Source organism: Corythoichthys intestinalis, chromosome 1 (genome assembly GCF_030265065.1).
Source record: "Corythoichthys intestinalis isolate RoL2023-P3 chromosome 1, ASM3026506v1, whole genome shotgun sequence".
NCBI classification, from domain to species: Eukaryota; Metazoa; Chordata; class Actinopteri; order Syngnathiformes; family Syngnathidae; genus Corythoichthys; species Corythoichthys intestinalis.
In genome coordinates this window covers 4359790-4381344 of record NC_080395.1, presented here as the reverse complement: position 1 = coordinate 4381344, position 21555 = coordinate 4359790, and the positions used below count along the sequence as shown (strand labels likewise).

General features: G+C 40.1%; 1 protein-coding gene across 1 annotated transcript in view; it reads right to left on the bottom strand.

Annotated features, from left to right (window-relative positions):
* LOC130927716 (uncharacterized) overlaps positions 1-13480 on the bottom strand; it is a 54769-nt gene extending 41289 nt beyond the window's left edge. The window contains exons 1-7 of the mRNA XM_057853687.1: positions 13273-13480; positions 10796-11098; positions 8424-10335; positions 3911-4081; positions 3401-3571; positions 1929-2099; positions 1424-1594 (exon numbers count right to left, since the gene is read on the bottom strand). Of these exons, the coding sequence (XP_057709670.1) occupies positions 1424-1594; positions 1929-2099; positions 3401-3571; positions 3911-4081; positions 8424-10335; positions 10796-11051 (2852 nt within the window). The 5' untranslated portion in view covers positions 11052-11098; positions 13273-13480. The remainder of the gene's footprint in view (positions 1-1423; positions 1595-1928; positions 2100-3400; positions 3572-3910; positions 4082-8423; positions 10336-10795; positions 11099-13272) is intronic.
* Between the last annotated feature and the right edge of the window lie 8075 nt (positions 13481-21555).

The window sequence follows — 21555 nt, the reverse complement described above, 5'->3', positions numbered from 1 at the left end:
AATATGTTCTGCATTCAACACATTTTCTTTTTCTTTTTTTTGATTGAAAATATATATTTCGATTGAAGCAACTTTTTTTTTTTTTTGGGAATAATAAGGACACAAATCTATCTCTATACTTCTGGAGAAATGTCCTCCTGTATGTGTATTCTACTATCCTAACGTTAACTAAACTGAGAAATATAGTGAACTCGGCTCAGCTGTAAGAAATGTAGTGAACCAAGGTTTACCCCCTTCTTCCCAGTTTTTATTTTGCTTATGTGGTCTTAAGCAGCTCAAAGGACCTTTCATTTTTTGTTGAGTTTGGCTGTGCTTGTGGACAAAAGTGGTCATGCTTTTCCGGAAGGAAGGCTCCACTTTTATTATTCCCTGACTAAGATTTTTTTCAAAATATATATTTAGTTTATTTAGACAGACAATTTTGAGTGGTATGAAGACATTTGTTTATTTTTTTGCATTACTGGATAGCTAAGGGATAATTAACAATTTTCTATTTCTTTGTATGTTAATACACACATTTGTGTTCAAATATTTCAATATAAATTTCCTAATAAAATCCAGACATTTATTCTGGAAGTTTTCAAAATGTTTCTTTCGTAGTTTTTGAAAACAAAGGTTTAAATCAGTGTAAATCTACTAGAAATAAGTGAAAATATCTGCCAGTGCTTCAAGTAAAATTTACTTAGATTTCCTAAAATAAGAAAAATAGCTCGCTGAAAATAAGCTTAACAGACTTATTTTAAGCAAAAAGCTTCTTTATTTAGTCTTAAAGGAACGTTTTTTTGTCAGGAATGTTCTTAATTCAAGAATAGATATTGTTCAAAATGAATGATTTTTGGGCCTCATAAGAACAAATGGTAATACGTCCTAAAGGTAAGTGGAAGAATCTGACACGTTAATCTGTTAACTAGCCTTTAAAACTCAAAACAAGATGAGGAAAATGATTCGACTAGATTCAAGAAAAATGATCAGATTAACGCGTTATACTGTAAATTTGCAGTAAACTAGTAAAAGTCCATTCAGATTTATTTTGCGTTTGTCATTTAGCCTATCAAATAATTAGGTTCTTATTAGTGAGAAATGTAGCCCTGACCTCCGTGCACACAGTCGGCTTGGTCTTATCATGTCCCGTCCCTCATCAAAAAGTGTTCATGCAGGTTGTGCTGTTATATCATCCCAACCAATATTGAGACCAAACCTACGCCCTTGGTTTTATCGATATGATGTATTCTATTTTCAATCCCCAACAGGAACGCTCATGTGCTGGCTGTGACAGTCTTCATTTATTTTGGATGTCGTCAACAAGGACGTTTGTCTCGTACGACTACACTGAGTGAATAGTTCTTTTTGCTAATAAGAGCAGTGATTCTATTGATTGGTTGACCGGAACCACAGAAGATTATGAACAGGAACAGCTCCTTACGTGAGCTCTTCTAGGATGCAGTTTGGGCTGGCCAGTCCTTTCGAGAGGATCTCCACCCCTTCGTCCAACAGATCATTCTGGGACAGGTCCAGATGCTTCAGGTTGGATGGAGAGCTGAGAACGGAAGCCAGCAGGTGACAGCTGCCTTTGTCCAGGCGACATTCATTCAGACTGGAGAACACAGGTAGGAGGAACATGTGAGAGTGAGTGAAAAATAACCCCTGCTGACTTTAGTCCGCTGCCTTAAACAATAATAATACATTTTAATTTAAGATGACAAAAAAAAAGGCAAATTACAAAACCCGATCCTTATGATGGATTCTATTTTCTAGTCATGATGTCACGAACAGTAATGCTCATGTGCTGGCTCTGACAGTCTTTATTTGTTTTGAATGTCGCCAACAAGGATGTTACTTTCGTACCACCACATTGAGTGAATCAGCAATGATTCTATTGATTGGTCGACCGGAACCACAGAAGATTATGAACAGGAGGAGCTCCTTACTTGAGGGACTCTAATTTGCAGTGTGGACTGTCCAGTCCTTTCGAGAGGATCGCGACCCCTTCGTACGACAGATTGTTCCCGCCCAGGTCCAGATGCCTCAGGTTGGATGGAGAGCTGAGAAGGGAAGCCATCAGGTGACAGCTGCTTTTGTCCAGCAGACAGTGACTTAGACTGGAGAACACAGGCAGGAGGAACACGTGAGAGCGAGTGAAAAATAACGCCTGCTGACTTAAATCCGCTGCTTTGACTAATCATAATAATTAGGGCTGTCAAAATTATCGCGTTAACGGGCGGTATTTCATTTTTTGGATGAATCACATTAAAATATTTAACGCATGCGCGGAATGACCCACTCACGCATTGCCGCGAACAGACTACAATGGCGCCGTTTTATGTACATTGAGAGCTAAGAGGCAGAGACAAGCAAGTGGAGTGGATACAGGCATTGATTGGCGCCGTGCCGTTTATTGGTATAAACTTTGGCATCTCTTCCACCATAAATATATCTACTGTGGCGGCAGATGTGGGGAAGATTGACAAGAGATGATCTTTTCTTAACACACTGTATTGTACACAACGCGGAGAAAGTATACAATTTGCAGCCATCACTGACAGTCATGGTTGCACAACTTCCCATCATGCATTTGGGCAGTTAAGAACAGTTAAGTCGCTACAGTGTCATTTTTGTGAAAGCACAACAAAAATAATATTCCTATCTCTCTCTCTCAAAAAAAAAAATAAAATAAATCATGTTCACAAAAAGAAAAGCGCTCAATGCGAAGAGAACTGGCATTCCCAATCAAAATAGCTCTGCAAAATAATACTTGGTCAAACTATTCAAATATTTTGTTTAGCTCAACAAATACACTAGATGGCAATATTTAGTCACAATATACAAACTATCAAAATTACTATAACTTGTACTCACATTTATATTTTAAGAATTACTTTCTATCCATGGATCCCTTTAACAGAAAGAAAGTTATTGCCATCTTGTGGATTTATTGTTATAATAAACTAATACAGTACTTATGTACAGTATGTTGAATGTATACATCCGTCTTGTCTTATCTTTCCATTCCAACAATAATTTACAGGAAAAATATGGCATATTTTAGAGATGGTTTGAATTGCGATTAATTACGATTAATTCATTTTTAAGCTGTGATTAACTCGATTAAAGATTTTAATCGTTTGACAGCCCTAATAAAAATACAATTTAGTTCAAGATGACAAATTTAAAAAAATAGGCAAATTACAAAACCCGATCGATATGATGGATTCTATTTTCTAGTCATGATTTCACCAACAGGAACGCTCATGCGCTGTCTGTGAAGGTCTTCATTTGTTTCGGATTCGTTTGTCTCGTACGACTACATTGAGTGAATTGTTCTTTTTGCTAATAACAGCAGTGATTCCATTGATTGGTCGACCGGAACCACAGAAGATAATGAACAGGAGGAGCTCCTTACGTGAGGGACTCTAATTTGCAGTGTGGACTGGCCAGTCCTTTTGAGAGGATCTCCACCCCTTCATCCGACAGAGCGTTCCAGCTCAGATTCAGATGCCTCAGGTTGGATGGAGAGCTGAGAAGAGAAGCCATCAGGTGACAGCTGCGTTTTTCCAGGCGACACAATCTTAGACTGGAGAACACAGGCAGGAGGAACACGTGAGAGTGAGTGAAAAAAAAACTTGAATAATAATAATAGATTTTAATTCAAGATGACAAATAAAAAAAAAAGGCAAATGAAAAACCTGATCGATTTATCGATATGATGGATTCTATTTCCTAGTCATGATGTCACCAACAGGAATGCTCATATGCTGGCTGTGACAGTCTTTATGTGTTTTGAATGTTGTCAACAAGGATGTTTATTTCGTATCACCATATTGAGTGAATCGGTTTTTGCTAATAACAGCAGTGATTCTATTGATTGGTCGACCGGAACCACAGAAGATTATGAAAAGGAAGAGCTCCTTACAAAAGGGATTCTAAGATGCAGTTTGGGCTGATCAGTCCTTTCGAGAGGATCTCAACACCCTCGTCTGAGAGATCGTTCTTGCTCAGGTCCAGATGCCTCAGGTTGGATGGAGAGCTGAGAACGGAAACCAGCAGGTGACAGCTGTCTTTGTCCAGGTAACAAGAGCTTAGACTGGAGAACACAGGCAGGAGGAAGACGTGAGAGGGAGCCAAACTTTCGCCTGCTGACTTACTATAAGTATGCTGTCTGGAATCATAATTATATATTTCAAGATGACAAATACAAACAACAGCAAATTACAAAACACAATGGCAAATCTGAAAACTAATCGTTTATCGATATTTTGCATTCTATTTTCAAGTGAGGATGTGAGCAACAGGAAAGCTCGTGCTGGCTGTGATGCAGTCTTCATTTGTTGATGAGTGAATCGTCCCTTTTTTTTTTTTTTAATTCAAGATTGAAACTAGGAATTAACTCGAATTTTGATGCATTTGACATTCTTCAAGATTCTGAATTTGCCAGTGTTTCAGGATGAACTTCAGGTAAATATTTTTTGACTGCCATACAGATATCAATGACTTCGTTGGAGCAAAAGATACATTGAAATTAGGGCTGGCCAGCAATGAAAAATGTTCATCTCAATGAGCAGCATGAAATCCTCGCGATGAATCACACAAAACCATCATCAAATCATAAGAAAGCAAGAGACCCGGGGAAAAGAGGCCTCTCGAAATGAATTTTTCCTCTCGTCCAAACAGCCAGTCAACTTCGGCACCAGTCCCAACCATTTCCGGTTTCCTAACTCATTCACTCCCAGCCCTTTTTCAGAAGACACATTTTGGCCAATTTGTCAAGCACCACAGAATATTGTGTTTGATGGCTTTTCCGTTCTTCAGCGATAAGCAGTTGAAGATCAGGAATAATTCTTCTTTCTATCCAGCTTTGGTAGTATTCTGTAGATTCTGTTCAGTTACAAACGGTTGAAAGTAAAAATGCACGATAATATCGGTTACCGATAATGGCAATTATGACGTCACACGGATAATACAGATTTTTAAAAATTCAACCGATAATGAAATTCGATTATTAGAGACTGTATTTGGCCTCCAATTGTGTGCAGTCGAAGCAGTTTTGTCCAATTCTGCACCGCCGCCTCCTCCCTCGGAAGCCCGTTGCATGAGTGACGCGTTACACGACATGGTTGAGGCAGTTGGATGTCATGACTGCTATGTCACCAGCGTGGGTTGATTTTTTCCGTGTGTGAAACAAACTGCGCGCTCGCCACCTGCAAAACATGCACTGCAGAAGTTCCACGAGGCGGAAAGAAAGCGTCCTCATTCAACACCACAAACCTGATCAGACATTTAAAGCTGCGTCACAAAAATATTTGGAATGAACATGAAGGCTAAAGCTAATGTAAACAAACATAAACTAAGCTAAGCTACGGGGCTTTTAACGATCGAGAGACGCTTTTGACGGCTCGGTCTCGGGCAGCGCCCCCGCCACTCATTGAAGAGCACAGGCGGGAGGAGATACTAGGCTCGGTTGGGCGAGAGACGTTTTTTTTACCTAAGTGAAGAGCCAAAGCCCTGAATGAAAAAATATTGCAGTTTATACGACAACCATTCTTTGTGAAAAACATGCCGATCACATCAGTTTCACCACAGATATTTGGACACATGACGTCAAGTAAGCATGGTTATCGTGACGGCACAGTGGTTAGATGATCATTTCAACATGGACCAAACCACACTCTCAAGAAGTCAATCAGTGATGCATTCATTATGCTATAAATTTATGACGTCTTCATCAGATCATTTTTCTTAAATCTAGGCAAATAATTTTTTCTCCATCTTGTTTTGAGTGTCAAAGACTAGCTAACAGATGAATGCGCCAGATTACTCCACTTACTTGTGTCACATCTTGCTGCTGGTTAGATTTTGTTGTGTTACAGAGCCGGCGGCGTGGGCGTTCCCATCATCGCACCTGCGGCTAATTCCAGCAAATCATCATTAGTATATAACGCCGGCGATCCAAGCCAACGTTGCCGAGATATTTGCTTGCTGTTCGCCATTTGACACTTGTACTTTCGAGGCTCATAGATTTGCTAGTTTATGCGTCAGCTGTTTTTTTTCGTTTGGTGATTCCTCTACCTTGTGCAGTTATTGAGTGTGATTATTTTTGTCATCTTATTGGCTCGCTGCCCACCGCTTAGTTAAGTGTTATTCGATCCCCGTCCACCTCTTGTCACGGACTCCTTTTGTTATTCTCCCTTTTTCCACGATCGCGGGTTTTTTGGTTGTATGTATTAATAAACCCTTGTACTATTCCACCAGTTGTTGTCTGCTCTTGGGTCCAATCTTGTTTTCCGTGTTCGCGGACCGTAGCAACTTGAAGTCAACATTACCATTTATTCTTATTAAGCCCATACATCCAAAAAATTGTGCATTTTTCACCTAAATCAAGAAAAAAATGCTTTCAAATAATGTTTTGAACCATACCTATTCTTGAATAAAGAACATTTCTGACAAATAAGTTATTTTAGGGTTAAATATAATAATTAATTGCTTAAATAAGGCTGTTGATCTTATTTTCTGTAGCTATTTTTCTTATTACAAAAAATCTAAGTGAGTGAAATGTAATTGAAGTGCTTGCAGATAATTTCCAATGGATTTATGCTGACAATAAGGGAATGTAACTGTGTTAAGGCGGTGTGTTTTTGTAGTGTATTAATATTATAAGCGTATGTTAGGAATGGCTTACTTTTAAAGGATTTTTTTGCAACGTAGGTATTTACTCTGCAAGTAATTATTGCCAAAGGTTTACCATTACACAATGTCAGACAATTTGTCATTATTTAGATGTTGGAATTTACTACTTGTTCACGTTTGATGTTCAAAAAATGAGCAATAAATTCTATTTTTGCACAGTAATACCGTATTGGCCCAAATATAAGACGGCGTTTTTTGCATTGAAATAAGACTGGAAAAAGTGGGGGTCGTCTTATATTCGCGGTGCAGAACTTATACCCGTTCACGACGCTAGATGGCGTCAGATATCACTGAAGCGAATGCTGAACTTGAGGAGTAATGTTCTGTCGTGACAGATCTCAGCTTCTCTCAAGTTTAACCAGTTTGCATTATCTTATTGCAATGTTTTTCCTTATTCAGATTTGTTTCAAGACTACAGTTACAGTTAGACTTCACTTTGATGATTAATGCAATTACTGCAATTTTTGTTGTTTTATCACAGTAGATTGGTTAATTCACATTTCAAAAACCAAAAGCCATTGATTTATGAATATGATTGCAAAAATGTTCTGTTATTAAGATTCGAATGAGGCAAAATAACATTTTTCTCTCGAATATGTTTTTATAATAATTTTGGTTTCGGATGTACTGTAATCAGACACGGCGCTCCGCATATGCATAACAAGCACTGCGCATAGGGCACCAACTGCCTGAAGGGCCAAAAAATTAAGTTTGTAAAAAAAAAGATTTTTTTTTTTTTTTTTTTTAAACGTTTATTTATTATCAGCTACGTTTACATGACCACAATAATCTGATAACTGGGAATAACCAGGTCATGACAATAATGAGATTTGACACATTTAAGTGCACTTCAGTGATGTGATAGGAAAAACCTGGTTTACATGTTAAGTCAATAGTTCGATTTCTTTCCCAAGTACATGACGTAAAACTCTTGGTCTCAGCATAGGCCTTCCTCCATGTCTACCAAAAACCCATGCTTGCTTGAAGTTGTCCCACTGAACCTCTTCAAATGCGAGTGTGGCGATTGCGTTACACAAGCTCGCTAACTGCAGAACCATAGGCTGAAAGCGAATCAGTTTGGTGTCCCTAAGGCCTCTGTAGTGACATCCGTTTTTCCATTTGTACACATGCTCAGAGATGTAAAATAGCGGTGTTTATTCGATAAAGGATAGCGGATCATGCTCTTTACATGACCACTTGAATAATCTGGTAACTCCAGAAATCGGGTTATGATCGGTTTATTAGTGTGCACAACCAAAAAAAAAAAACCCACTCCAAAACGCGGGGGGGGGGGGGGGGGGGGGGGGCACCACAAAACATTTATGCCTAGGGCACCAAGATAGCTAGCGCCGGCCCTGACTGTAATTATTTTCTCTATAAAAATTAATTTGGTGTTCAAAAAGTCTTTTTTTCAAACTTGAGTCTTGAAAAAGAGGGGGTCGTCTTATAATCAGCGCCGTCTTATATTCGGGCCGATACGGTACTTGACCTTAATCAACCCACGTGTCCCTTAACTAAGAAATTATAAATGCTAAGTAAACGAACCCTAAATCTGGATTACTAACCTTGGATTCGTTGTTGGGTTCTGTATTACGCAATTGTTTTTAGATTTTTTTTTCATCGCCCGTTTTGTGATTTGCAGTTTTGTTTTTGTTGAGTCATCATAGTTTGTGACTTGTTGCTCTTGTTTTTGGATTTGCCATTGTGCTTTTGCATCTTCATAAAGACTTTAGACCACGCACTCTGATTTTTCAGACGCCTTGACCACCACCAACAGCTTCTGGAGCCCCAAAGGCGATGGGTTGTAAATCCTCAGGCAAAAGCTCTTCATGGTTTTGTCGTCTGCAAGTAAGAAGAAGGCAAAGGCTGACCACATGTCATTTGGCATGTTGTCCAAGTCAATATCGTCTGAAGTATTTTTCTTCTGAAACTGCATCAGCAAAGAGTTGTCTTTCAGCTCGTTTAAGCAGTAGAACAAGTTGATGTTCTTCTCTGGGGTGCTCCGTTTTATCCTCTCCTTGATCAACTTGACTGTCTTTGACTTGCTTTGCCTGCAGTCCTGAGGAGCCTTCAGCAGTTCCCCCACTATTTCCTGGTTGCACGGCAAGGAAAGGCCAAGGAGGAAGCGGACAAACATGTCCAGGTGTCCTTCACTCTCTGAGGCTTTCTGAAGAGCTGACCGGTGAACCTCAGTGATTTTCCAATCACCTTCATCTTCTGTATCTTCTTCTGATTCTGTTTCTTCTAATACTTCTGATTTTTCTTCTTCTTCTTGGAAGACACGTCCCGGTGCCTGCTCTGAATCAGCCAGTATGTTCTTATTGTCGTGAAAGAGGCAAATCATCACGTGGAATGCGGCTAGATACTCCTGGATGGTCAGATGGACGAACTGAAACATCTTGCCCTGTTGGTTTCTTCTGAGCGGACGGACCTCCTTAAACACCTCGGTGAATATTCCGGAGTGTTTTGCGGCTTGGCTGTAATCAAATCCGCTTTTCGCCAGGTCTTTCTCGTAGAAGATCTGTTGCTTACTCATGGTGTGGTCAAACGCCAGCTTTGCTAGCGCTTTCACGTAATCGGCGTACTCGGTCGTCTGTCGCTCCTTGGACTTGTCCAGCTGGTTAAAAGCATACTCTGAGCATATGTCTGTCAGCGTTGTGGGAAGCTCTCTCTCTGTGGGAAGTGCTCCCTCGTTCCCTTTGTCCAAATGATCCTGAAGAACTGTGGCGGTGAGCCAGCAGAAGATGGGCAGGTGGCACATGATGAAGATGGTGCGAGTTTTTCGGATGTGCTCAATGACACGCTCCTCATTTGGGAACTTTTTCCTGAAGTACTCCAGCCTCATGGAATCACTGAATCCTCTCACCTCTGTTCTGCTGTCAATGAGCTCGGAGGGGATATCACGGGCCGTCGCGGGCCGCGTGGTGATCCAAACCCGGGAGCAAGGAAGCAGGTTCCTCTTGATGAGGTGCGCCAGGAGCACCTCCAGCGGGTAGGGTTTTTTCACATCCATGTCTACTTTCATCTGATTCTTCAAGTCCATTTTAAAGTTGCACTCGTCCAGTCCGTCCAAGACAAACAAGATCTTGATCCTGCTGCGTTCATAGTACTGTTTCCCGGACTTCTGCAGGTCGTCTAATATAATGTTCAGAGTCTCCTCGCTTATGTGTCTGCTATCGCAGACGTAGCGACGGATAAGCTCAGCAAGCGTAAAACTTTTCCCTTTGTCGGTGTTCAACTCACGGAATGTGAAGGGAAATATGAAGTGCACGTCCTGGTTGGTATTTCCGCTGGCCCAGTCACACACAAACTTTTGAACCAGGAAGGTTTTCCCTATTCCCGCGAAGCCGACAGTGAGCAGCGTGCGTATCCGTCGCGGCTGCTCGTCATGGCTTTTGAAGATGTCGCACGGCAGGATAGACTTCTTGGCCGCGGCGGCACGCGTCTCCATCTGAAGGACCTCGTGTCGCTCGTCGGGCCTGACGTCGGCCCCGTAGGTGACGTCCAGCTCCGTGTAGACGTCGTCCAGAGGCTGCTGCTGCCAGCGCTCGATGTTGCCTTCGGGAACAAAGCTGTATAAATCCCGCAGGTTGTCTTGCAGGTCCGCCTTCAATCTGGCAATCTGATCATCATCATGGACGGAGAAGACGGCGCCTGCGAGAAAGCAGCGGTGAGCCGTTATGGACAAAAAACAACAACCTTGCAAACAACCCCAGGGCACACAGCCACCAGAGACATAGATGTTACAACTTGAAAGAAACATTTTTCATCAAAGTTCATCAGCTAAAAGTCTACTTTGCTTTTGTGAAATATGAGCTTAAGAAGTGAAACAAATTGTTTTTTAGGGGCTCTACATGCTGCTTGACAAGACAAACAGGCTTTCCAAATGTCTTTGGCTTTGATCAAAACTGATAAAGCTCCGACTGTCTGCCAGGGTAGAAGGAACACCCGGGGGAGCATTTGAGAATGAGGCTCAACTAAATCAGTACAACCTGAGGTTCATGCGAACCAGAACAGAATTTTAGGACAAGCCATTTTTCCTCGTCTCACGGTTGACTTCCACAGTTTTTAAGTCACCGGCGTTCGAACCCCTGAAGCTACTTTGGGGACTAACCTTTTATTTCCAGCACATTGCCACGCAGCATCTCGGCCAAGTTCTTGTTGCCAATCTTTTCCAGAATCTTGATGGTCTCCTCCAGAGTATTCACGCCATGCTTCTTCACCAGTGCGTTAGCAATGATCACCCGGCTGGGGTTTTCTTGTACGCTTTGAAGCAGGTCCGAAAAGAACTTGAATTCCTCGAACTCGTCCTCCCCAAGCTCCTTCAGCGTTCCCAACAGCAGCTCCTTCCGCTTGCTGTCTAGAGCCATCCTTCCTTCTTGTAAACGCGTGAGCGAAGTGACCGTCTATCGGATATCTGCGGACAACAACTTTTATTAACTTGAGCTCGGAAGCAGGGGTGAAAGTGGTTAGAATTTCTTGCCGGAACTCCCCGAAGTGAAGGTCACCACGGAGCCAGAATTTTTATTTATTCCTTTATTTGGGGGGGCTAAAAACTACTGAATTGCAAAGAAACGTTTTTTTTTTGGGGGGGGGGGGGGGTCAAAACTACTGAAATGCAAAGAAAACTTTTTTGGTCAGTTATTTCTATAACACATACAAACACTGATTTTCATTAAAAATGTTAATTTTTTCATTGATTTGAAAAATAAAAGTTAACAAAAACAGCTATAACCCCAACCTCCATCTCCTAATTTCTATTTTCCCTCACTTCCTCACATACTACATACCAAATCTCAATTTTAACTACTTAAGAACATAAGATGTATATTGAAATTGAAGATAATGTAAACATTTACTTTTTTTTGTGTTTTTTAACAATAAAGATACAAGTAACATACATTCAGAAAAAATACGTACAAATGACTTGTATTATGCAGAGTGAAATGGAATGGAAGGAATTGAAGATTGCACAAACATTTACTTTTTTAAATCATAAGGAAATGAATAGGTAGCCTAACACAAATGAACAAATATAAGTCCAAAGTGCACATTGACAGCTAAGATGTTCTGAACCTCCCCATCAGAGCAAATAAAACAAAGAGCTAACTATCTCTGGTGATCACATGTCAGTGTGTCAGCCAACTGAACGGATAAATGAGTCCAGGCGTTTTGCTTTGCTGCGTGGATTCTTCACACATAGATAACTGCAGCAGCTGGGGAAACCTCCATGCCGTCCGTTGAATAAAATAAATAATAAATATCGGTGGAAACGGATTACCCTACACAGCTCTTTATTATGCTTGTTATTAACACTTGTGTATATAAATTTGATGTTTGTAGATTGTTTTCTTCTTGGAGATGAAATGCATGTGTGGCAGCTTTGTATTTTTCTTTTTTTACATAGCGTTTTGAGAGTTGCCGTCATATTTTCATTCCGGAACAGTGTTCCTGCCCTGAATCTTCCTGACCGTTCCCGCTCACTTTCACCCCTGCTCGTAAACCATTTGAGTAATGTGACCAGTGGCATTTCTAGGGTCTCTTAGGGCTCCAAGCAAGATACCCCTGGGGCCCCCGTCATTGCACGCCGCTAAAAAATGTGTTTTTGCAAACATGAATGCTCAAGAAATAAGTAAACAATGTATAACAGGGTCCCCCCAGGATTGATAAATCTAAATCCAAGACTTTTAAGACCTTTTTTAATGCCATTTCAACTGAAAATGAATACTTTTCTCGCACCCATTATTTAGATAATATTGAATCATATTAGAAAAATAAAGCACTGAACATCAAACTTAACCTCAATTACTAAGTGTGTTTGACAAAGGAATGCACATTTGTTGAAGATACAATTAAAACCCATTTAAATATAAGGTCTTTCAGAATTTTTTTCCCAGGATAAAATGGATTTTACACTATTTTTGTAAAGCAACTTCAGAAATTACATTTGCAATACAACAGGTTTCCCTTTTAAGGGGACCTAGTCAAGGCGGTAGGTAGGTGATTGGCCAAGTTGGCCACCTTAACTGTAAAGTGCTTGGGAAAATCTTGCAATTGGCAGTGAAAGTTTAAAAAACACCCACTAAATGGCAGTAGTTTACCATTAATTACCACCAAAAAAAAAAAGCCACACATGACCATTTCCCTTGGTAATTTGTTTTTCTGATCGCATTACAAGAAGTATACTAACCACATGTTAATCCTTTGTTACCTATTGAAGACATTTCTTTTAATCAGATAGAGAAAATCCATACTCTTATTCAATCAAAAAAAACATTTAAATATACCAGGAGGTGTTTTACTATCAACTACATTATAATTTGCCTATCACCATGCCATGTTATTCAGATCAACGTTACCCCGCACTCGTTCCAATAATAGACCGTGTCAACCGTGTTGTGTATCTGAGGGTGATGGTGGATCTACGACTCCGGTTTATCCATGCTAAGGCTAGTACACCTGCCAATACCCCATTGAACATGGCTAACTCTTGAGTTAAAACGGCAAAATTCACATTCATTTGAAAGGCAAACCGTGCAGAAATACATTATAGCATCCAACACATTTTAATTGGAGATATTGGCAACTTACTTTGAAATGTTAAGCAGGTCCACTGCCTTCGCATGACCCATAAACTGCGACCCCATCTGGATGCGACTTGGTCGCCAATCCAATACCTGACATGCAGGTCCAACTGTTTGGACTTGGTTGTCTTGTTGAGGCTTTCGTCGAACATAACAACTATGAGATCTGAGCAGTTCCTTGCGTTAGCACACAGTACTGTGCGATTGCCTGCTGTTGTGATGTTGAAGCTAATGATGCTAACGGCGCGAATGCACGAGATGCGTTTAGATTTGTAGTGCAGTGCATCGTATAAATTCTACGCGTCATCATGGATAAAAAAAAAACAAACTTCGTCACGGATGTAATTTAGGTTGCACTGAGATGTTCTTGAAAATTAAAACCACTGTGAAAAAATTCCAGACTTACGACAGCTAATTTAATACTTTTAATACCTTTAATGATGGAAAACTAAATTCAATGCTTTTTTTTAACACTTTTAATAAACCGCGGGTTCCATGTATAAGACCTCATCAAAAGAAAAAGTTGGCAGACAAGTTAGATAAAACATTTGATAATATAAACCATTAACATAAAAAAAGACAACATTTGGCTTGGCTAGTGCAAAATCCACTGAAGAATGGCAGCAACGTAACATTTGAACTCTCATGGTATCCACAGGTACACTGATTTTAAAAAAAAAAAATTGCTTGCGAACATTTGGATTGTTCAAAAACATCCACAAAATAGACCAGATCCAAACATCAGCCCAAAATGTTTTCACATCACAATTCAACATGTTTTAAGTTTAAGTGTTCTCCTTGGTACATATATTTATACAAAATGTGATTTATTAGTATTCTTATTATACTGTGTGTTATGGACTCACATTTATATGTTCACTTGTATGCATGACGTAGGTTTTTGTCTTTAGTCAATGCAATAATGCATTCACATTCTGGTTAGTTTTAACATATACCATCTGGTGTCACAGAAGTAAGCCCAGTTATGTTAAAACTTTGAAGAAGACAAAGGTGTAACAGGACTCCCCTTAGTCGACTCAAGTCTTTGATCATCAAATAAGGGGAAGTCAGACAACCCCCAAAACGGCTGAACAATTGTTTGAATGATTCAAGTAAACACGCAATAAATTGGAGTCAGACTCTGAAATGTCTGTTCCTCCTTCATTAAGGCTACGTCTACACTAGGACTAATAATTTTCTCCAGGGTATTTTGCCAACTATTTTTATACCTGTCCACACTTACGTTTAAGGTGCGTTTCAGGTCCCCCCGCCGCTTCTGCAAGGTACACCTGCATTTGCGCAAACTACGCATGCGTAGAAAGGAGCATCCTCATATGTTACTTAATCGTCCGCGCGGTTTACCTATGATCCGGAAACTCATTACTCGACGGCGGGAAATTTCAAAATGATTACACCTTCTAGACCAGGAGTCGGGAACTGCATTTTGTGATCACTGTTTTTTTGTGAATGCATCTGAAAGCATCAAGCGGGAGGTAGAGTGAAGGAAGAGCACGCTCGGTTTTTACGAGCAGTCGCCGCGTTGTTACTGAAATGAATCTTTAGAAAACAACAAAAGCCTGACATCGTTACCTGGGATGTCAGTTGTGCACTCACCAGTAGGAAAATAACAAATAGAAACATATGATGTGGCGTTGCGTTTATTTCCTGGAAGCCGCAACCAGGAGTGCTTGTGCTTAACAGTGGAGGCAGTTTTGACAGGCGGAAATGTAATGAAAAAAACTGATCGCGCACCTCTGTGACTGGGGGTACTACGCAGCTCACTTTTCGTGGTTTCATTTTCCCCTACGCATTTTATAATTTTATATACTGTACTCCAGTTCGGTCGGCATTGACTTGGGAGGGGCAAGCCGCGCAGCTGACTAAACGCTCATTTCCGTGTGAGCCACGATCGGAGTACCACCAATGGTATTACAGTATGAACCTAGCCTAATTAGAAGGTTTTTTTTTCGCCCAGCAGCCGCTATAAGTGACATCAAAAGTGAAGAGTTGGGAAACGCAGCACTAATTTTGCTACTGAAAGTCCGACCTGCATCAGAGTTTAGCATTAACATTACATTAAACGGTGTGAACTTGCCAACCTGAGTAGGAAGAAGCTGCTTCAGGAGCAGTGTTCTGCTGTAGGTGTAGGTGTTAATGTTAATTAAACTGTGAGAAATATAGTGAACTCTGCTCAACTTTAAGAAATGTAGTGGACCAAGGTTTACCACCTTCTTCCCAGTTTTCATTTTTACTTTGCTTACGTGGTCCTAAAGCAGCCCAAAGGAGCCTTCATTTTTTTTGTTTTGTGAGTTTGGCTGTGCTCGTGGACATTAGGAGTCGTGTTTTCCTGAAGGAAGCCTCCATTTTTATTCATTTTTGTTATTCCCGGAGTAAGAAGTTTTTTTTGTCATATTTAATTTATTTAGACAGACAATTTTGAGTGGTATTAAGACAAATGTTTATTTTTTGCATTCCGGGATAGTTACAGATGATTAACGATTTTGTATTTCTTAGTATGTTAGTACACAAATTTTGTGTTCAAATATATAAATTTGCTAATAAAATCCAGATTTATTTTGAGTTTTCAAAATGTTTCTTTTGTAGTTTTTGAAACGTTTGAATGAGTGTAAATCTACTAGAAACAAGTGAAATTAGTGCTTCAAGTAAATTTTACTCAGATTTCTTGAAATAAGAAAAATAGCTACCGTAGCTGAAAATAAGCTTAGCAGACTCATTTTAAGCAAAACGCTTCTACATTAATCTTATTTAAAATAAAAAAAAAATTGTCAGAAATGTTCTTAATTCATAAATAGATATTGTTCAAAACATTTGAAAGCATTTTGTTTTTCTTGATTTAGGTGAAAAATGACTTTTTTAAATTTAAAACTCAAAGAAAATTATTCAACTAGGTTTAAGAAACATCATCGGATTAACACATACTGTAAATTTGCAGTGTGAAAGTTAGCATAAGTCAATACAGATTTATTTGGCATTTATCATATAGCCTACAGTATCCATTCATTACAGGCATGCAAACTGGTTAGGGGTGAAAAAGGTGATAAAGTAACATGGACACACGCACGGTATGTCCCATTTGCATTAAGCAGAGAACAGCTGTACTCCCGTCTCTCAAAATTGTCAGTCATTTGTTGTCTCGAGAAGAGAGGCGCGGTGATAGGTCTCGGTCATCGGACTAGAGCAGGGGTCCCCAACCTTTTTTGCACCACGGACCGGTGTTATTTGGGTCTTTTTTTCATGGACCGGTGTTCTGACAAATTTTGCAAACCATCAAAAATTGCAACTATGTAGTTCTGCGCATGCGCGTAACGTTAAACATAGCCACAAAATGCGCAAATGCAGCGATTCCAAAGTAAACACTACGCAAACTTTCTTGAAAGAAAAGAATATTAAATTACGTTTGATCATGGAAGGACTTGTGGAAAAGTTCTCCACAGATACATCCTGCCATGTTAGCTGCACACCGCTCTCACCATTAACGACTTCGCCTTGTCATTAAGCATTAATTAAGAAGCCCACTTAAAGATACGATGTTGGAAATTGCAGCAAGGTTTCAATGCTCTCGTAGCGATGTCAGGATATTCCTGAATGACTTAAATCCAGAACCTCGGTAGAGTTGTTGTCTCAAATGTACGTTTCATAAGGTCGCCGTCATTTGCAATATCTACAAGTTCATCCTCCTGTTGCACAGACATGCCCGAATAACTCGGTTATTCACAAACGGGTCACGAATCCACTCCTTCGTCATTCGTGGGTCTTCGAGGTTGTAGGCTCGTCAGGTGCCCTTTTTGCCGTAAAAAAATCTCCAAAGACGTCATCTTTGCTCGTGTGGGGGCTAATTATTTCCGGGAACAAATGTGCTGCGCCCGCAGCCTAGTAATACGTTATTATCGTGGACAAGCGCACACAGATACATTATATACACAAAAAAGATGTACTGCTAGCAGTCCAATCAATGGATTTCTATGACGACATTCTAATCCATCCCGTAGTATTATATCTAGAGTAGACAGGGATATTGGTGTGTTATGCAGGGGCACAGGATTAATTCGGCCAGAATGCGGTCGTTATTAAATGATTATTTCTGTCCGGCCCGGTAGCAAATGCGCACCGGAACCGGTCCACGGCCCAGCAGATGGGGACCCCTTGACTAGAGTGTAGTTTTGAGCATGGACTACGGTTATGAAGTTAACGGTTTCACTCGCTCGTTGACAGACACCCCGCCCCATTTTTTTTCTCCTCGGATCTATGTGATTCAGAACAATGACCCATTTTGATTTGAAAACGGCGAAATTTCACTGAAAAGTGGCAAGTTTGCATGCCTACATAAGGCTCTTATTAGTGAGAAATGTAGCCCTGGTGAAACGTTTACGCAGGTTGTGCTGTTATATCGTCCCTACCAATATTGAAACCAAAACCAAACCTACGCCCTTGTGTTCAACCAAGTATTTCATTCAAAAAATAAACTGCTATCAAGGAAATGCACGGGGAAGTGCCAGTGGGGTGAGTCACCCTTCTGAAGTCAACAGGAAGTTGTGTAACTGCTAACGAAACCTTGTCTCTCTAAACAGTAGACGAAAAGGAAAGGAATATTCAAGCACATGATCGTAATCACGCATGACAAAAGGCTACCTGACCAAAGGAGGAACCTGTGGGCAAACTTTGGAACTAGCGACTCGTGCCTTTCCTTTCAGTGAAAGAGAAGACATACCCAGCCCGCCTTGTCCCAACGTCTTTTCCAAAGCGTGCGAGTGAAGACTTGCCGCAACTCGTCGACGCCACACCGCACCTTGTGTGTGTTGCATTCAGGGGAGGGGAGTCAAATCTATCCAACTCGGATAATACCAGTTCTTGTGTACTTGCCTTAACCCTTCATTAGTAATGCTGTAATGAGGTGCGCCCGAGCCTTCAAAGTGCGTGTCAAGTCATGAAGGGAAGTTTCCGTGAAGTGCTTGCTTCATTTACAGGAGGTTTCGAAAACAAAGAAGTCCGAAACTCGCTGCCCCTATGTTGACAGCTAGCTACAGGATATCAAGGGCGTAGGTTTCTTCTCAAAATGTGGCATCGTTTGGGGTGTTTTAAAATTTTAAATTAAATTATAAATTTAAATTTAAAAATTTTCTTAAGCCTCCCTAAATAATTTGGTGTTTTATTTAAATGAAAAAAATAATGTTACAAAAATTGCTACCATTTTCACTATGAAGTTGCCGGAATATTAATTGAAATCAATAATCTTCAGTGTTGTCACGGATTACTTGAAAAAGTAATTTAATTACTGATTATGCCTCAAAAAAGTAATCTAGTTACTTTACTGATTACTTCATTTTCAAAGTAACTCAGTTATTTTTAAAGTAATCTATTAGTTACTTTTTCTCACTTTAAGAATGACAGCAGGAAAATGTCATCGCAAGGATTTGATTTACTGATAATTGAATTTAAAGTGGGAGATCAGAATTTTTGATATAAGACTTAATCTTTGAGTTCGCGGAGGTTTAATTAGTCGATGAGTTGATTTCAGCCACCATTGATTCGTGCTAGCTTAGGAGCCCTGAAACTAACAAATAACTGACCAACTGCATGGATTTGTTGAAATCAACTCCAACCAACGAATTAAACCGACGCTAACTCGAAGATTAAGCCTAATCTCAAAAATTCAGAATTTCAGGTTTAGGGTTATCAACATATCAATGCCAATGTAAAACAATTCAAATTGACTGCATAATAATGAACTACGCATTTATGAATTGCACAGTCCAATAAACACAAAGATGAGGGCGGGAGCGGATGCGCGTGCACAATCCGGAAGTACGCCGTACACACACGCGGTCAATTTGGCCACAAAACGTGGCGGCAACTGAGCACTTTACACTCAATCGGACTGACAACAAATCCCAAAGATGCAAAACGAACACGTCACCTCACGGCATAAAAGTGCAAAACAAATATGTAAAAAATTCTTGCCAGTCGTTGAAACAAAAGCTACGGAACGGCCGCACATTAAGGGGGTCCAAACTATCGCTGATACCCTCGAGAATGAAGGAAAAGTACTCACATTTATTCGTGGATGTACACAGATCAACATTCCCTCGCACATCTCAACACACGGCGCAAATGTGCAACCGCACTGGCAGCCTGGGCCGCGCCTTTCTCAGTCTCGACTCCCAAAACAATTAGCGCGTGCGACTCGAGACCAAAACAGGAAGCCGTTAGAACGGTTACCATGGAAACACATACCGGGGACGTTTGGAGCATTTTCTATTCAAAATGCTTTTGAGACATGACTACAATATTCTTCATTCTACAACCATTATGCGGCAATAACAAAATAGTAACGCACAGACACTAAGGAATCGAACTTTAATCAGATTACTGGTTTAGAAAAATGAACGCGTTTGATTACTCATTACTGAAAAAAGTAATCAGTATGCGTTACTCACTAATGCGTTAGTGACAACACTGATAATCATATAACCTGTTATTATTAACTTAAATATGATCATCATAAATCTGTCAATTTCCCCATAGAGTAAGGTAGAGAGTCCCTTCAGTGCTTCGCTGTCCAATCCACTTGTTCAAATAAAGAACGCCCACATCTCTGAAAATCCAGTTCGCGTTTTCCCTGTGACCTAACTAGCAGTAGGTACTACCTTTATATTTTTTCCGCAGTTGATCTCTGCGCACGTCTTTTACCTTTTGTGTTTTCCGATCAAAAGTCACATCCCAGCTGTAAAAAAAAACGCTGCTACTAAGCTGCTGCTCGCTAGTTAGTCTAAAATGCTAGTAGAGTTAAGTGTGCACTCTTGTTACCACTATCTTTGGGGTGACTTCCTTCGGGAGAATCAGCTGTGTTTCTCACTTTATGCAGATTAGTACAGGAGCTGAGCTCATTCACGTATGATTATCGTCAGTGGATAGTCATAATAATACATTAATAATAATCACTCCACTAACTATATTGAACTGTTGCAGTCAGAGTAGAGGAGGAAAAGGTGAGTAGGAGAGTAATGATTAGAAAGTAGAGAAAGCCAAGACGATTATTATATATAGCATAAATAGACACCCCCACCCCATATACATGTGTCTTAACACTCGGTGATCCATTTTCTGGGGGGGAGTTTTTGTATCGAAACAAGGTAAGTATGCGATAATATCTCGTTCAAGTCAGAGCATCTTTAATTCTGCTCTTTCACGCTCTCACCTCCAGATTGAGGTTTGCTGTTTAATTTATTATTAGTATTATTTTTTTAAATGCCCTCCTGTTCAAAATTTGTCTTCCCCAAGAAAATTGAGATTTTAAGCTTTCCAATGATGTATCAGACATGCATATCGGGCAATTTTGAAAGTTGTGGCAGAAAACACTCAGGTGCAGTGTTGTTTTCGTCAAAAAAGACTAACAAAAATATTTCGTTGACGAACAACTTTTTTCATGACGATGAAGAAACGATAACGAGCTATAAATGTATCTTGGGAGACTAAAACTTAACGACAATAATGCCAGTTTTTGTCCGACGAGACAAAAATGCGCAATAGTTTCGTCGCATGTTCACAATGTGTGACATTTATTGTGTCATTAGCCTGCCTGGTTGTCTCACTCATGTGACGTGCTGCGACCTCTCAACTCACCCACTAGCCTAGTGTCCTCTCCAGTCTCCCCATTGCTTGTTTTGAGACACACACAGTAAGATTTGTCTTCTTATCTTGGCAGCAAAGAATATGCAATGTTGTTTTAGCCTAGTAAGGTCTGTGCTGAGTGCTAAATGTAACTCGTTGCGTTAGCATAGCATTCACATCAACGTTACCATTAGGCTATTGCTAACGGCGGGCGTCCTCCTCAACTCTCGGACAACTTTTTTACATACAGGTTGTGGCGTCCAGGTGGGTATAACTAATTGAAAATAATGTAGCCTACCGTTTTCCTGCTGAGTGTGTATTATCACGTGATAGATTTGTAGATGCTACAATATGTGCTCGTATGTCATTTTTCATTGTAAATCTTCCTTATTTCTGGAGTGAAACTTTTGAATTTTACATACGAAAATATTGAGTTAAAGTCGACTAAAACTAGATGAAATTAGTATGAGTTTTCGTCAACAAAAACTAGACAAAGACAAACACATTTTGAAATGACCAAATTATGACTAAGACTAATAAGTATTGTCGTCCGAAAGGCGAAAACTAAGATTGAAATTAAAATGGCTGCCAAAAACAACACTGCTCTGGTGACTAAGAGTTCTGCTCTGAGACCCCCAATTTGACCAAATTTCAAAATGGG